General features: G+C 34.9%; 1 protein-coding gene across 3 annotated transcripts in view; it reads left to right on the top strand.

Moving 5' to 3' along the window:
* The window catches only part of VPS50 (VPS50 subunit of EARP/GARPII complex), a 137,009-nt gene that overhangs the window by 16,731 nt on the left and 101,801 nt on the right, over positions 1–18,477 (top strand). For 2 of the 3 annotated variants that reach the window (XR_010945518.1, XM_067746399.1), the window contains exons 3-9: positions 3,475–3,597; positions 6,473–6,544; positions 8,714–8,767; positions 9,576–9,646; positions 10,418–10,535; positions 10,619–10,654; positions 11,811–11,893. Coding sequence is in view for 2 of the 3 variants with exons in the window: in XM_067746399.1 (XP_067602500.1) it covers positions 3,475–3,597; positions 6,473–6,544; positions 8,714–8,767; positions 9,576–9,646; positions 10,418–10,535; positions 10,619–10,654; positions 11,811–11,893 (557 nt within the window). In the remaining variant the exon portion in view is untranslated. The remainder of the gene's footprint in view (positions 1–3,474; positions 3,598–6,472; positions 6,545–8,713; positions 8,768–9,575; positions 9,647–10,417; positions 10,536–10,618; positions 10,655–11,810; positions 11,894–18,477) is intronic. The other variant, XM_067746400.1, reaches the window with a different exon arrangement.

Raw genomic sequence — 18,477 nt, 5'->3', positions numbered from 1 at the left:
TTGTTTATGTAAAATTTTGCCTCATACATTTATATTGGCTTGCAAAACTGGTTCTCTTTTACATGAAGAATTATGTATTTTTGTACATCTCCAACCCTAGAAAACCAGTTTATATAATGGCAAAATTATGGAGTAATTGTTTTAAGAATATGCTATCTAGCTGTTTTTGTTTATTCTAATTTACATGCATAAAATATCCCTAAAATCATTTTACATTTATTGTTATTTCTAGTTAGAAGAAAGAAGCCTTTCCTTAAGAGTTTGTGGAAAATTTTGACTATCAAAACAAGAACATGTTGTCTCTTCCTTTCCTTTTGTTCATATATTCCTTTTTTTATACAGTTCACTGTGTAAATTAATTTTAGTTTGATTCATGATTTTTATCTACATTGTGCCTTGGCACTTTGGAACATAATGATGGAGAATAAGGAGAAACCTCAGTTCTCAAGAAGTGTGTAATCTGATCGAGCTGTCAGCACTAACAGCTATGAAACGTTTAGAGAATGATTGGGTAGCAGCAGAGTCTTACAGACAGCCAGTGCAGTGGGATTAACAGGAACACGGTGATTGGGATTCTAGGCAGAATGGAGTTTGTCTGAGTTCAGATGTATGTTTTCACACAGGAGCACTAAGTTGTCTGAAAGGAGAGAGTATTTTATAGGGATATGGTGTTGGGCATTTGTTTTTGTTTTTGAATTCTGCTTTGTGTGCTATGTTTCTTTTTCTGCCTTTCTTGGTTTTATCTCTCTCCTCAGTCCAGGTTACTTAGAGTGTCAAGTGTTACATGTCACTTATTTGAAATTATGTGAGTTTGTCTGCTCTCTGTGATATAATTGCTTAGTTCTCTAGGAAGGAATGGCGTTTGACCTTTTTATATGCATATACAGATTGTACTCTTTTTTACAGATTCATCACACTTGTGAAACGTGCACTTGTGAAATATTTATAAATGAAATCATGCTTTCCCTTTGACATTTTTAATAACTTTGGATATTTGTTTCACTGTCGTTTTGAGTGTGTGTGTATGTATGTATGTTCTTTACAGGTGAAAAAAAACTAGGCATGAAGAGACTAAGTAAGTTGTCCAAGGTTAATAACAGAGTTGCAGCTAAAACCCAAGTGTCTTTACCTTTAGAACAATCAATTAGGTTGTATAGGGAGAACAGCATGTAGTTACATGCCATTGGCATTTACACATTTGAGATGAAAGTGCTCATTCATTGCAGTCTATTTGAATTCCTGGCTTGTTTCATATCTGATGGTTTTCATTCTTAGCAATTTTTGTAATCTTCAATTTTTTTGTGAATAGTACCAAGTACATTTATTTGCTGGTGGTGCTATGGAATTACTAGGGGGAGGCAACATTGCTATATCCTCACTTGGGCTTTATTCCTTCCCTCAGCTTGCAGCATCTGAAGCTGGTATTTCAAATGCCTATGACCCTTTAGGGAGAGAGATTGCCAGGAATTTCTCATCTCTTTTTCTATTTCATGTCTCACTGTCGATTCAGATTTCCACTGGATGCAGGGAGGTTGCCTGTGGATAGGCGAACTAGTTGGGAACCCTTCCACAAATGGTGTGGGTTTAACCCATGGCTCTTAAACCTCTTCAGTGCCATTGTCCAAGGTGCTACACAGATTAGTGGGTTGTAGATAAATCCCCACCGAAATACAGCTCCAGTGTTAGGATGCTGGATTTCTTAGTGTACTCATAGTATCTAATTGCATGCTAAATCAGTGATGGCTGTCTTTAAACTTTTTTTTTTTTTTTGCTTGGTGTATTCTTATAAGTTGAGTTTTGGTACCAAAGACGCATTTTCTTTTTCATGCACTTTTAATTCTGCAGGTTTAGTTTTTATATGACTTTGCCTTCTCTTTTCAATTTATTGGAATTTTAAATGTAAACAGTTAAGTATTCTCTTAAGTTTCAGATTTATTGCTCTCATATTTTCTTTTAGTTTGAATATACCTAGAGGAATTTATAGTAATAATTTTATCAATTTAAAATATAAATTAAAATCTAAAAGATATATAAGCTAGGCTCTTTTTTATAAATGAAAACTAGCCCTGCCATAAAATAATCTAGAGTATCTCTATTTGGAAAATATTGTCCTCAAATTAACCATATAATTTTTGTGTATTTAATTAGTGATGATTCATTAAGAATTTTTGTTAAGTATTATTTTGACTGTAAAATGATTTTAAATACTAGTTTCTTTTTCAAAAAATTTACTTATTTTTTTGGGCTGTGTTGAGTCTTCATTGCTGTGCACAGGCTTTCTCTATTTGTGGCAAGCGGGGACTACTCTTCATTGAGATGTGCGGGCTTCTCATTGCGGTGGCTTCTCTTGTTGCAGAGCACAGGTGCTAGGGCACGCGGGCTTCAGTAGTTGCGGCTCGTGGGCTCTAGAGCGCAGGCTCAGTAGTTGTGGCACACAGACTTAGTTGCTCCCCAGCATGTGGGATCTTCCCGGACCAGGGCTTGAACCCGTGTCCCCTGCATTAGCAGGCGGATTCTTAACCACTGTGCCACCAGGGAAGTCCCAATACTAGTTTCTTTTTGTGTACTTAAATGTATTTGAGATTAATTTTAATAAAAAAACTGAATGACTAAATTATATGTCTATAATAATGTCTTGATTGAGTGTGTCAGAGAGTGGGTATCCGAGTTATTGAAATTTTCCAGTTATCTGAAGGTTTATCCAATTATGCAGTGAACTTGCATAGGATAAGGATGCTGACATTAAGGGTAGGGATTTGTCTGTTAAGCTCTTTTTTTGTTGTATAAATCCATAGAAGCCCCATACTCTATCATTAGAAAGCAAGCATTTTATCAAACTCAGAGCTTTAGGTTCATAATCAGTTCATTAATTGTAGTATCAGTACACCTTGAAGGAAGCCTCATGGAATTACAGAGCTAGACTTGTGAACCTTTTCTAGACATAAAATTACAGAACTAATCTTGTGAACCGTTTCTGGAACCAGTATTTCTTAGCCAAGCAGTGAGATTTTCAGCAGAAGGATTTCTGCTGTTCAGGGTTCCAGTACTAATTGTGACCTGAAAGTCACTGAGATGTACGCTGGTTATCTGTGTTGAGAGAGATTTAGAACATTGTTAGATGATGAAAACGTATATATATGTGATATGTATATATGATAGATATTAGGTAGTCTCTTTGTTTTTTCCTTTTGTTAAACACCTAAATTCTCTCAGCTGCTATTGGCATGCAAGGAATTGAAAATAAAATCTAGATCTTCAAACTGGCTTGTTTTTCCCTCCAGTAGATGGGTAGTTTTTAGTGTTCGGCTGTTTACTAATTTTCCATGAACTTTCCTGTTTTCTATTAGTTTGTCTCTTTGGTCAGAATGTTTCCTGGGAGAACTGTCAGTGTTAAGACAGATGATTATTTATGTCCGTGCAGATAGAATTATAACAGTTACAAGTACTATAATTGTGGTTTCCTTTCCCTTAAAGGAGGAATTTCGAGAACTTCGAGAACAACCTAGTGATCCTCAAGCTGAACAAGAACTAATTAATAGTATCGAACAAGTGTATTTTTCTACGGACTCATTTGATATTGTTAAATATGAGCTGGAGGTAAAAAAAAAAATTCATTAACCTATCTAAAGCTTATTTTGTTCAGTGACTGAATTTGTGAGTGAGATATGAATGCCTTTTAGGGGCATTGTAGTTTTTTGATACCAGGACTGGTCTATGATGACCATATTGTGACTAAACTATCAGCATTGTTTAAAGATGAGAGTATTTTTAAAAATGAAAAATTAAGTGCAGCTATAGAATATTGGTCCAGGAAACATTTTTGTATTTTTGGTTTTTAACTGTTATCACACAATATGTTAGTATGCTGTCTCTATCTTATTTTATGTTGGCTAAATATGTTTGGGAAAGCTCTGAGACCTTTTTTTTTTTTGTGGTACACGGGCCTCTCACTCCTGTGGCCTCTCCCGTTGTGGAGCACAGGCTCCGGACGCGCAGGCTCAGCGGCCATGGCTCACGGGCCCAGCCACTCTGCGGCATGCGGGATCTTCCCGGACCGGGGCACAAACCCGTGTCCCTTGCATCGGCAGGCGGACTCTCAACCACTGTGCCACCAAGGAAGCCCAGGGAAAGCTCTGAGACTTTTAATCATGAAAGTATATTTACATAATTGTTTAGTCATAATAAATACCCCATGCCTTAATTTTTTTTTTAATTTATTTTTTTAACATCTTTTTTGGAGTATAATTGCTTTACAATGTTGTTAGTTTCTGCTGTATAACAAAGTGAATCATCTATACATATACATATATCGGCATATCCCCTCCCTCTTGTGTCTCCCTCCCATCCTCCCTATCCCACCCCTCTAGGTGGTCACAAAGCACAGAGCTGATCTACCTGTGCTATGCGGCTGCTTCCCACTAGCTATCTGTTTTACATGTAATAGTGTATATATGTCAGTGCCACTCTCTCACTGCGTCCCAGCTTACCCTTCCCCCTCCCTGTGTCCTCAAGTCTATTCTCTACGTCTGTGTCTTTATTCCTGTCCTGCCCTTAGGTTCCTTAGAACCTTTTTTTTTTTTAGATTCCATATATATGTGTTAGTATACAGTAATTGTTTTTCTCTTTCTGATTTCACTCTGTACGACAGACTCTAGGTCTATCCACCTCACTACAAATAACTCAATTTCATTTCTTTTTATGGCTGAGTAATATTCCATTATATATATGTGCCACAACTTCTTTATCCATTCATCTGTTGATGGACACTTAGGTTGCTTCCATGTCCTGGCTATTGTAAATAGTGCTGCAATGAACATTGTGGTACATGTCATTTTAAAAATTTATTTATTTATTTTTGCTGTATTGGGTCTTTGTTTCTGTGCGAGGGCTTTCTCTAGTTGTGGCAAGTGGGTGCCACTCTACATCGTGATGCACGGGCCTCTCACTATCGCGGCCTCTCCTGTTGTGGAGCGCAGGCTCAGTAGTTGTGGCTCACGGGCCTAGTTGCTCTGCGGCATGTGGGATCCTCCCAGACCAGGGCTCAAACCCATGTCCCCTGCCTTAGCAGGCAGATTCTCAACCACTGCACCACCAGGGAAGCCCAACATGTCACTTTTTGAATTATGGTTTTCTCAGGGTATATGCCCCATAGTGGGATTGCTGGGGCGTATGACTTCAGACTATACTACAAAGGTACAGTAATCAAGATAGTATGGTACTGGCACAAAAACAGAAATACAGATAAATGGAACAGGATAGAAAGCCCAGAGATAAACCCACGCACATATGGTCACATTGTCTTTGATAAAGGAGGCAAGAATATACAATGGAGAAAAGACAGCTTCTTCAATAAATGGTGCTGGGAAAACTGGACAGGTACATGTAAAACTATGAGATTAGATCACTCCCTAACACCATATACAAAAATAAGCTCAAAATGGATTAAAGACCTAAATGTAAGTCCAGACACTATCAAACTCTTAGAGGAAAACATAGGCAGAACACTCTATGACATAAATCACAGCAAGATCCTTTCTGACCCACCTCCTAGGGAAATGGAAATAAAAGCAAAAATAAACGAATGGGACCTTAGGAAACTTCAAAGCTTTTGCACAGCAAAGGAAACCATAAACAAGACGAAAAGACAATCCTCAGAATTGGAGAAAATATTTGCAAACGAAGCAGCTGACAAAGGATTAATCTCCAAAATTTATAAGCAGCTCATGCAGCTTAATATCATAATTGTTTGTAACATTGGCATTTTACATTTATAAGAACTGCAAAAAAAAGAATAGTAGAGTTCGTGTTTTAGATGAAACCATTTGCAGTATGCATATGTACTTCATATTGCAGTACATGCAGAGTTAGTACCCAACGTATTCTGAAATTTCATCATCAGTTGACTGAGACTTGAAGTTTAACTTGGGAGTTTCCCATCTACACAATGGAATGCATTTTTGTTAGTTTCCATACTATCCTCCAGCATATGTGTAATCCAGAATGTACTCCAACAACTGTCACTATCACACTGTAGTGCTTAGTTACCATTCATAGTATTTCAGAGGGGAAATATGTTTTAAGTTCTGGACGAGTAGGGATATATGGTGGCTGGTAGAGTGGGGGATAAGGGTTAGGACTTTCTCACATTCTCCTGTTGCAGGTTGTGGAAGCAGTGTTTCCCAGCTCAGGGGCCGGAGTCCCGGTGGTAGTGGGGATTCCAGGAGTTTGGAGGTGGCAGCAGTGGAGATAGCAGGGCTGGGTGAGGGATGGAACTTGAGTACCAGGGGGTTGGGTAACAGAGATATAGGCTTTTGTGTCTGGAGTCTAGTGGGGAGGTGGGGAGGATGGGAGGAGTGGGATGTGACACCGTTTTGTATGTGCAGGTTGTAGTTCCTAAGTCAGGTGTGCAGGTAAATGAAACCAAATTAAACAATTGATTTTTTACTCTTTATTTATGGATTTTTTTTTTTAGAAGCTCCCTCCTGTTCTCAATTTGCAAGACTTAGAGGAGTACAGAGACAAATTAAAACAACAGCAAGCTGCAGTAAGTAAAAAACACATTTCTGACAAAACTGTAAATGAAACACAACAGAGAGGTGTAACGTTTGCAGGTTTTATTGTTTAACTAATATACTAACATTTTAAACAAACCTTATTATTTAACATGACTTTGACTCAAATGATGCATTTATACTTATTCAAATTTATTGTCTATTCAGTTTCCCTCACATTACCTTGATAGATATGCTTCTAGAACTTGGAGTTCTTTCTCTGGAATCCTAAACGTGATCAAAGAATTTTGAACTTTTTTTTCCGATTACTAAGTACCTTTTTAGATTACTCCTTGTCATGCATGCATGACTTTCCTACCCATAGTTTTATGATGGAGCTTTCTTATCTCAGAATAAAGGCTCCCACTTCTAGTTGAAATAGGTCCAAAGAGATTACAGGGTTAAGATTCATTAAATCTGAATTGCTGTCACTATTTAATCGTGTGATGTTGGGCAAGTCACTTAACCTTGCTAAATCTCTTGTTTCATCTGTGAAGTAATGGGTTGGGTTGGGCCTGCATTTTCTCTAATGCCGTAAAATTCTGTGATTTTGTATTTTCCTTGTGTTAGGCTGAATTCCTTTTATAAAACTCAGACTGTACTGTAGAAGATTAAGTAATGGTAGTAAGTGGTCTTGTTAATTTTTTAATACTGAAAGAGCAATTGTAATAAATTTAGCCATTTTAATTTAAGGTATGATCTTTAATAATACATCTGACAAATAAAGGAGGATATACTTCTCTTTCTTTAGTGTTACACCCAGATGTCTCAGTGGGTGCTTGGATCTCCCTGGGGGTAGCAGCATTGGTGTGGGGAAGGGCCTTGAGCACTAGAGGGTTGTGTGGTAAAAATATGTTGTTGTTTTTGGAGAATTAGAGTTCAGTGGATGGTGGCACCTTTTGCCTTCTCCTGGTTTCAGCATATTTAAATATGTACTCCTCCATCTCTGTACTTTATGTGGTAGTATTCTTTTGGGGATGAACCCCACCACAAGGGCTGTGTAGCACAGTGGCCTTTGGAATTTAATCAACCTGGCCTTGAATCCTGACCTTGCAGCTTACTAACTGTGGGTGAATTACTGCTATGTTTAAGATTACTCATCGGGAAAATGAAGCATGTAACCCATTTCAGTAGATTGTCATAAGTACTAATTGAGATAATGTAGGAAAAGCAGTCAGTATACTGCCTAGCACAGTGTAGACTAACAATAACTACATGGTCTATTTAAAACAAAAAAAATGAAAAACCCATAACTCAAAAAAAAAAAAAAAGGCAATGACCCAAATAAATAAATAAATAAAGTGATAACAATCCCCAATTTGGTAAAATTAGGTGGGTTTCTGTCCGTGTACATCTATACACATTCATATCTATACAAATCTATACAAATTCATAGCAGATTAAGAAAACATGAAAGAATTAACGCAATCTTTGAATGTATGTGTAGTGTTTTGTTCTCAGTTGGCTTGGGGAAGGGGATACAGTTGTGTTTCTTGAGCAGATATTCACTAAATACCATTGGTGTGCCATGCTTCATGCTGGACGTGGTACCTCTGTAGTGTAGTCCTACAGGGGCCCCTGAAATTGTGAAATAAGAGGCTCATGTTCAAAATCATTATAATTCTAACTCGCATATGTTACCGTTTTTCATGGAACTGACCAAGAAACCTTAGGTATCTTCAGAGCACTCCAGAAAACACGCTTCTTGTTTTTCAGAAGTAGTGGACCAAACTGCTGTTTGTCTTCTTACGCGGTACAAAGGATTTAAAGGGTGTTCTGTTTCCCAGATAGAATTTCCATAAATTCAGTAGATTAAACATTTATTTATCTTAACAAGTCTATCTTTTTTAAAGCAAATCCTGTACCCTTAAAAATGGTTATACTTTTGTGCATGTTAGTTAAAGCAGATACTCATGTTATTAACAATAATAATGACCACATATTGAGTTTCTATTAAGGACCAAGTACTGTGCTACATGCTATATCTCTTGTACTAATTTCATAGCCAAAGAAATGTACGTGGCCAATGCATGCCAGTATTTGCTGTAGAAGTTATTAGGAAGACCTATGGAATATTCTTGCTAAAATTTTAAATGTAGAATGTAATAGGAAGCATGAGGCTTTTTCTTTTATTTCCTTTGTTTGATTGCATGTTCTTATAGGTCTCTAAAAAAGTAGCAGATTTAATCCTTGAAAAACAGCCTGCTTATGTAAAGGTAGGATAACATTTGTTATTTTTAATAGTAAAATATTAAAAATGTTTGAGTGACTTATACTTGGAACTTGAAATATTTTAATTTATTCTTTTGTCTATAGTTTATAGCAGCATATTAACTCTATTTGGGTTGTGTATATGTATGTTTTTTTTCTCTCATTTGGGGAATTTACCAAACTGCAAGAAGTGGAAGAGTTTTTATATTTGATTCTAAAGTAATCTATTTGGTTTTCCTAACTTGAAGAGCCAATGAAAATTGCTTCAGTGCACTTTGTAACTCATAGATCATTAATAATGACTGCTCAGTCTGCCTTTAAAATAAGATAAAATTGGAACTGTCTAGCTGAATCTGCCCTTTCATCAGAAAATAAGAGACTTCAAAATCCATTGAAATATCTTAACAGTGTTCAAATGAAGACATTCATTGTCAAAGCACCTTAGCAAACAAATCATATTTGTCATATCCTTAATTACCTCATGAAGTTCTGTTGGATAGAAACATTTAAACGGATATATTATTAGTGTTTATTTACGCCCGTCTAAAGAGGTTGGGTCTAGATTTCCTTATAAACAATACTGCCTAAATATTTTGTTACATGCCATTGTGAAAATCAATTGAAAGTGGTTATTTAAAATAATTTTGTGGAAAAATATACCAACAATGTTCAAGTTCAGGTATTTTTGTTGCTACTTTGTTTTCCAAGCAGGCTTTTCTTTGAAGCCCACTAAAGTTTTTGTTAGAGAACCATACCAATAAGAAAGAAAAATAAAATGCCTCAAACAGTAACCTACACCTAATCTTTCCATAGGAACTTGAAAGAGTTACCTCATTACAGACAGGTCTTCAGTTAGCTGCTGTTATCTGCACAAATGGGAGGAGGTATTGCATTTGATGATACTTTGTTCAAGCTGAGTAACATTTAAGAGAAACTCTGAAACTGTCATGGAAAATTGATTTTTTTATGATGATTGCGGTTTATAGAATGCCATTCATTAACTGAACATATATAATGGTCTAAAAACTGCACTAAGAAGGTCTGTGAGAAATGTCTTTAAATCTTGTTATGGATTAAAAATATTATTGTTTTTGTGTTGCTTAAATCCGTGCTTCTCAAACTGTCTTTGGTGAAGAACCAGTTTTCTTTTTTTTTTTCTTTTTTAATTTCCAACTTGTTACAGACTATTGTTTTTGTAAAATGCAATAAAAACAAATTTCTAGGAAAATGAATTTAAAAAGACCCAACCAAACACATATAAAATAGTCTCATTTTTTCTATTATCAGATTCATCAAGCATAAAATTATTGTGTTAACTTTTGCTCTGTGTGTTTAAAAATTTTTTTATTATTGGATTCATCAAGCATAAAATTGTTTTGTCAACTTTTCTTCTACATGTTTTTAAATGCTTATTCTTAATTTCTGTACTTTTGTGGTAGATCAGTAACAGTTTGAAGATTGGTATCAGACCACCCACCATGCTTCAAGTAATGCTGGTTTAGTTTGAGCCGTTGAATAAATTTGTCAAATAGTGCTCACAGTCCCCAAATTTAAGAGCAATTCAGGATACTATCTCATTAATTGCCTAATTGTTCTGTGTGGATAGTGTTCTTATTATACTAGAAAAACTTAACTATTTATTTTTCACTTTACAGACACTTGAATATTGCAAAGGAAGGTTTTACTCAAGCTAGTTTAGGCCTTCTTGCAAATCAAAGGAAACGTCAGTTGCTGATTGGACTTCTGAAATCTCTGAGAACTATAAAAACATTGGTATATACAGGTTACTTTTTAAAAGTTAAAGCTTAATTTTATGGTTGAAACAGATTTTACCTTTTGATTTATGTTCTTTTCAGCAAAGAACAGATGTCCGCTTAAGTGAAATGCTGGAGGTAAGTTTACAAGGCTTGGAAATTTGGTGATCCTAATAATATTAAATAGAGAATTATTGTGAAAAAAATTCAGATGTGCATTTTTCTCAAATTGGTATATGGTATGAAGAGCATTTTTAGACATGTAAAGGAACTTGCTGTAGTGCATCTTCTTCTATTGATATAATATACTTCATTTAGAAAAAATTATTGGGGGAAATGTTCAGTTTGTAGCAATGTGGGAGTGTTAACTTCAGTATCTTTTGATTATATCTGTGCCCAAATAGCAATGAAATTATCTTTTGTGTCTAACATAAAGTAGTGATTTGAGGAGTATGTCATAGATTAGTTATGTTTGGTGTCTCATATATTAATTGATTTTCTGAGTGAGCTATCTGTTTTCTGTTTGATGCTTTCTTAGCATTGTCTGTATACTTCCGCTATAAGTTTCACCAAAGCCTAATATATTACGTGTTTCCCCATAATACTCGAGCACCTTTGGGTAGGTACTTTGTCATCATCTCAGCATCCCCTGTGGTTTGAATTGCCTTTGTTGAATTTAGATATGAACTTCAGGAACTTTTTTTAATGATTTTCTGTATAATCACTGTATTACTTCTAAACTATTACCACTAAAACTAGGGTTTGAGAAGTGAAAAATTCATTTGCCATTAAATTACTGTTTAGGAATATTTGGGGCCATTAATGAATATTTCACTTTTTTCCAAATTTATTTGTTTAAGAATATTTATGGATTTATGATAGAACTGTTGAATGTTGATTACAAGTAGAATGCATACTGATTTGGAACATTTTCTATAAACATTACTGAAAGAAGAATGTTAACAGTTAAAGAACTCCTTCCCTCTGAAGCAGCTTGTACTTCTTTGTAGGCTTTATCTACATGTCATGGTCTCAGAGGGCTATTACTGTGTTTTTAAGGGAACAGCATATTTTTTTCATGGATACATTTTAGGCCTGGAGGTAGTTGCTTTGTTATATTTTACTATTTTGGTGTATTTTACTATTTATCTGTTGTTGGTATTATGATCCTTATTTGAGAGGAATTAAAATTTTCTGGTGCTGTAACTTTGGATAGAGTATGAACAGAGATTTTTCTTTTTCAGAAGCTTTAAGAAAAATGTTTCCAGCCTAATGACTTCTGTTGTTGATTCAGGAGGAAGACTATCCAGGAGCTATTCAGCTGTGCCTGGAATGTCAGAAAGCTGCTAGCACTTTTAAACATTACAGTTGCATAAGGTAAGGTGATGTAAAATTTTTAAAGCTGACTTTATTGTCAGTTTTTATATAGGAGTTGTGTAACATACAATGGTAATAAACACTGAATATTAATATTAAGTGCTATGTTCTAGTTTAGCCTTCTTATTTGTAAATGAGCAGCACAGTAAAATTATAAATAAAAATTCTTAACGTTTGAAAGATCAGATACTTTCTAATCCTGTTTCTTGTCACCTCATTGAAACTCTTTTTTTCATATTTTTTCCAATCTTATTGATTTCATTTTTATGGAGTAGTAGAGAATAAATTCATCTGTTCATGTCTCCATTGCAGCTCTTGAGAATTCTTCCTCCTTAACTATGCCCAGATTATAAATATTGAGAGTTCTGTTGCAGTTTGCTTTTCAGATCCAGATGGTTCAATTGTTGGCTCATCATGATAAGAATTCTTTTGGAAAATTTAAAGTGATTTCACTTTATGTAGGAGTCATCTTTGTAATATTTAAGTGATTATGTATTTAATGTATTATATCTTCTGTTTATTTATAAAATGTACAATGTAAAAATAGCTGCTGCATTCTCTGCTCTTAGTTCTAACTTTATTAATGGATTTTGGTCTGCTTAAAATGAAGGTTTTGCATTAGTTGTGACAGTACCTTGAGGAATTTCTAATCCTCAAGTGTAATTTCCGCCATTCCTCTAAAAGCATCAAAAATAAATATAGAATCTAGGGAAAATAGTGAGCTTGCCAAGGAAACCCAGTTTCAAATTAAATTCATACTTAGCCTAGAATGAGTCCCTTAGCCTCCCCTGTATGGAGAATCTGGCACTCAGTGAGCAGGATGCACTGATATTGTAGATGTTGATTGCTAGTATCTGAAAAAATAAAAGGATTATGAAAGGACAAAACATTAATACAGCTTTGGATTAAATTTTTTCTTTTAATATGCTCTCACATCATAGGTCTGTGCTGGGTATAGAATAACTAGGTATTTTCCCCCTAGAGATGATATTTTTTTTTCTTTAGGATTATGTATATTGAAGCGACCACTTTTTATTTGATTAAGAAGTGCATAGTTGGGTAGTACCAGTAATATTTTTATTTTATCCATTTTGATAATGATTAACTTTCACTATTAAAAACTTGATTATGTCATTTATACTTACTAAGTTGGGTGAATAAGCTCTAATATGTTGAATATATTTGAAAATTTCTAGCAAGGCCTTCTGGCTCCTGAAGAAGCATAGCACTCATTTAGTTCATTTCGTGGTGGTAAATCTGTTAGTATGAGAAAAGCTTATTTATGATTGGCTCAAAATACTTCAGGCAGTTATGTATTTACTGAGCGTTTATTATATGCTAGGTGGTTTGTTTTGGAATTGGCTGTATAGTGATGAACCACATATAATGTAATCAGTATAATCCATGGTTTTCTAGAGTGCTTAGTCTATCAAGATGGATTTGGATTGAAGTAGGCCCAGGTGGAATGGGGCTTTATAGAGAAGGAAGTTGAGCATACGGTGGAAGCATTGGGATCTAATTTTCCTTAGGGGGTCAGGACTAAGGAGGACCTGAAGGAGGTGCAGGAGGGATTAGCTAAACCAAGGTATGAGGTGTTGTAGATACGAGATTACGGGTATCATGATGAAGTCTTTGTTGCAGAGATGCCAAGCAAAATGAGGACGAAAATATCTATAGCATTTATAGCAACAAAGAAATCAGAGTTGACCTTGTTAGGGACAGATTTGGTTGAAGTGTAAGTGTAGGATGAGGAAATTTTATATGGAGGAGAGATGTGGAATTGAGAAGGAGCAACCTGAATATTTGAAAATCAATGAGAAAGAGTGAGAGGTTAAAAATAAGACAGAGAACGTAATAATAAAGCTTCGTAGGGATTATTGGAGAGATTGACTTCGAAAAAGTCACCATTCTATTATAATAGGAAAGAATGAGTTTGGAAATTTGTTGGCAGGAGATTGAGGGTGCAGGTGACATGTTGACACTTCATTTTTTCCATTAATTAAAATTTTTGTTTTAGGTTTGTTAAAGTAAATATCTTACTTGGTGAGAGTTAACTATAAAAAACTGAAAGAAATCCTTATTTGGGCTTTTTCAAGTTAGCGTGAAGTGGCTTCTAAGCACTTTTTCATTTTTATGTATATAGTGATATGTGGAGGAGTTATCTGACCTGATAAAAAGTTTTGATCAGAAAGATCTGTAATGATGATTTAAATTAATCAGTTTTATTTTAGATAATACGGTATATAAGCAGCATGCTATGTTTACATATATGAGTCATACATGCAGTAATAAGAAAAGTTTGTCTTATATTCTGAAAATAGGTAAAAATACATGCACAGATAAATTAAAATGTCCTAAGGAATTCATTGTAGTGGGATTTTATCTTAGACTTCCCGGAAATCTGTTACAGTTGTGTTTTTAACTTGGTGATTTAGTGACAACATCAGGGTGGCTCCGAAAGCAGAGCTGTTAGTTGGAAATGCTGGGTGGTGATGATAGGCCCTCCACCAGCAATTCTTCTCCCCCACATAGAGCAGTGTTTCCTTTGCCTGCCACCATTCACCTTCTCCCTTCACCTCTTATTTCACCCGTTAGCTCCTAGTTGGGAGAACGTAGGTTTGTTCACTTCTTGTAGATAATGTGATATAGGAAATAGAAATAGAATTAGTTGATATGTGGCACAGATTGAGTCCCCAAAAATGAAAGGAATTTTATTCTAATTTCCTTTTATTTTTGTCTTTATTAATTAGATGCCCCTTTCTTATTCTATGCATTTATTTTTGTTTTGCTCTTTTTCCTCTGGTCTGCTGAATACAATCAGTATTGAACCTGTTCTTGAGCTCTTTCATTGAGTCTGTTCACACATAATTCACCAACACTTTAAACATTCTTTTAATTTACCTGGGTCTGTGGAATTTAGCAAAGGCAAGATTCAATCTTTGCTTGGACCTGAGTGCATCAGGGTGAAAAGTCATTTGACACTCTGGTAATCATAGGAATAGTTATTTCCAACTGAATTCACACTCTTACTTTCTTTAACATTTAAATGTATTTTTATTCCTGTTGATGGTTAGAGAATCAAGAAATATATTCTTTTTTAGAAATGTCCTTTAAGAGGATCATTCCATGATTCTGAGTGTTTCTGAATTCTTGTGTGGTGTTTGTTTTTCTGTTTTTATGTTGCAGGCAAAGTCATATGTACAGTGTATCTACTCATGCACTTCTTAATTTTTCTTTAGTAGATTATATGTTCCTCTTTTCTTTCCTAGTCACATTGCTCCTTTATTGGAAATAAAGTACTTGGTAGAAGGCAGAGACTCTTAGGAGTAGATTACATGGAACAACTGAGGGTTGACTCTTATGATTCTGAAAATAGAAAAAAAGAGAATTCACAAATTTGCTTCTGCATAAAGAGGCATTGACTGTTTACCTAGTAAGTCTCAGGTTATATGACTATGTAGTTTAATACGTGAAGTACCAAGCAATTTGGTATACCCAGTTAATTGAAAAATGAAAGAAAACTGGTAGCTCTTCAATACCTTGTGTCTTCCTTGAGATGTGCTGTGTTTCAGCATCTTTAGTAAAAGATACTGTAACACCAGTTTTGTTCACTTTGATAACTGACAGGGTCCATTTTTACATTATTTGACATTTCTTGAGTTGATTGACAGAGTTATATAGTTGGGATTTACTGGGAATAAGAATCAGTGTGTTTATGTTAAAATACGTCTGAATGAAGCATTTAATTTCTTTATCACTTGACATTTATCTAAATTAGTTTCAAGAAAAGTTATTAAAAGTCAGAACTTCTTTATTTTTTAAAATTTCATTTGAAAGAAACTACTGGAATGTACCTGAGAGCATGCTGGATTATGCTCTGAAAAGTTTGTATACCAACTGAACTAGTTTGTTGAAGACTACATTTTAACATACGCAGATGGATTTAATTTCTCATAATCTTTAAAATATCCTTTTATTTTTTTCTCTGAAGACGATCTTGGCAGTTGAAAGAAAATTGCAGGTTTTAGAACTTTAAATCACAGAATAATGAGCACAGCTTTTAGGTACAAATACAGCAGTACTTGGGACTATTCTTCCCCTGTTGCCCTTGATTTCATCTTAGCAAGCAGTGCCTGCTCTCTTTCTCTAGACTCAGGCAGGGGGAGTGCAGGAACCTTACCTGGAGCAGTGTTGAGCAGTGAGTGTTTGTGCAGGATCACCAGGCCTGCTTAGCTACACCCATATGTAGATCTGAAGTCCCTGTTGCTTGATTGGCTTGGGCTGAGTTATTGATACCATGTTATTTGGACACCACCTGCATTCCTTATGTTTTATCTTAACTTCTTTTCCTCTGGCTTCCTCCCCCACACAGTGCCATTTAAAATTAAAGTGAAATCTACACAAAACATAATACTTGAACAAAACGTCTTAAAAGGTAAAGACTTTTCTTTCTGCCCACCCATCATTCCCTTTCCTACTACCTAGTATAAACTGCTTTTACAGCTTATTAATTTTTTTCCTAATAGATTTCACTGTAATTTAACTACATGAGAATATCTTTTTCCTGATTTATCACTGTAGATAGTTGTTGATGCTCTGACTGTTTACTCCCCATAATAAAAATCAATAAGAGATAGGTGTTTGGTATACATTTTCCTTCTATTTGCTTCTCCATCTTCCAAGTTTTGTTAGTGAAACTCTTATTTTTACTTGGTCAAGTTTATAATGTTTATATTCTTTTCACAACTATAATTAAATCTGTGCGTTTTCCAACTGGTTACTTCTAAAAAAACTAACCTAATAGAAATCATATTTACTATATTATGTTTATTTAAATATTATTATCTGCAGAACTGAGTGATTGGACTTATAAAAAAGGAAAAATAATCCTTTGTCTCTGAACGAAAATCAAAATCCATTAGTGTCTTTCTATTTCTGTTGAACATTTTTCACCTTTTTGTTATGACTCGGCTGCTATCATTTCTTTGTAATATTCCTTTTTTGTGTATTTCTTTGTCCTGTGTTATAGTTACCTCTCTGAAAATTATTTTTTTTGATATGGGATACATGGGTGTAAGTGTTCAGATTTTGAAATGACCTTAATTTAGTCCATACACAATTGAAAGAAAAATTATTTTTTTCTTTAGAAAATGGAAGGCATTGCTCAGCTGTCTATTCCAGCCTTCTGTTTTGGAGGACAAAGTCAGATGCTACTCCCATTCCATTCCACCATAAATAGTGTCTTTCCTTTAGAATTTTTAGGATTTTTTTTTCTACTTGAAGTTATAAATTTTCACCTGTCTAGAAAAGTCCTGTGTCACTCTTTACTCCTAGATGATGAGACAAGAATGAAGTATTATTTAATGCTTAACTGCATGAGATGTTATGTTACTTGTTATACCAAGAACTCTTGAAATTTATTTCTCTAGGAATTTGTAATAACAGGCAGTTAAGAGGCAGACTGTGGGATAATATGCCAGTTAACAGCACAGAGTGCATAAACAGAAGCCATCAGAGATGTTCAAGCTGTGAATGGCTCACTTCCCAAACCCCAGCAGGAATGGGAAATACTGACATTTATAGGAGTGGGAGTAGAAGCTAGGCACCATTAGCTAAGGCAGCACTGACTATACAGTAATTCTAAATTATATTTTAATAAGGTTTTCTCACTAAAGCTTTATTTTTCAGCTTTTAAATATTGAATCATGATGATGGTGATAATGATGATGGTATAATAATACTTAAAAAATTTTGGCCTTTACTATGTGTCAAGCACTGTACTTGTCATTTTCCTTACTTTTTCTTATTTAACATTAACAAAATATTCCTCAGAGGTGTTGTTGTTGTCTCTCTTTTATAGATGAGGATGTCGATGCTCTATAAAATAAGTGGCAAAGCCAGGATTTAAACTTAGATCTGTTGGGTTGCAGAGCTTGTTGTTCTTTAACCACAACTATGCTAGACTGTCTACCAGTGTGATAGCTGTTATGTGTAGTGGGACTCATGGCTAATAGGCCAATTTATATTATTCTGCTCCAGTATCTGAGTTATATTCTTACTAGAGTTAATTGTATTTTTCCTAAAAGATATTTCTGCCAGTTGTGTTTGTTACTGTATTTATGTTGTTTAAGTAAATAAACTGAGATGAAACACAATTTTTGAAAGTAAGTTGAATGCATTGTAAAAACAGAACATATTGTTAAAAATAAATTTCCTTTTGAATTTTTTGTAGATGAAACAACTCATAAAAAATTGGGGCATATAAGGTAGCAGTGTGATCTGACATTGGGATTGTTTTGCATTTGTTTTTAAGCTCCTGCTTCACTTTTGAGAAACTGAAACTTGAAATTACAGACAACTTACTAGTCATTTGGCTCATATGAGACTAAGAATTTAAAACTCCAGTCAAATGAAAAGACAAGACCTTGGCTCGAAATCAGAAATGGGTGAATGAAGTACATTTATACAATTTTAGTTAAAATATTCAGTACACATAAATATTCTTGTTTTAACTTTGACCAATTGACCAACGAAAACGTCTTCTGCTGAGCTCTAGCACAGGGTTGGCAGAGCGCCTTTGTCTT

This window comes from Pseudorca crassidens, chromosome 8 (assembly GCF_039906515.1).
Source record: "Pseudorca crassidens isolate mPseCra1 chromosome 8, mPseCra1.hap1, whole genome shotgun sequence".
Classification (NCBI taxonomy): domain Eukaryota; kingdom Metazoa; phylum Chordata; class Mammalia; order Artiodactyla; family Delphinidae; genus Pseudorca; species Pseudorca crassidens.
This window is presented reverse-complemented; position numbering and strand designations above follow the sequence as displayed.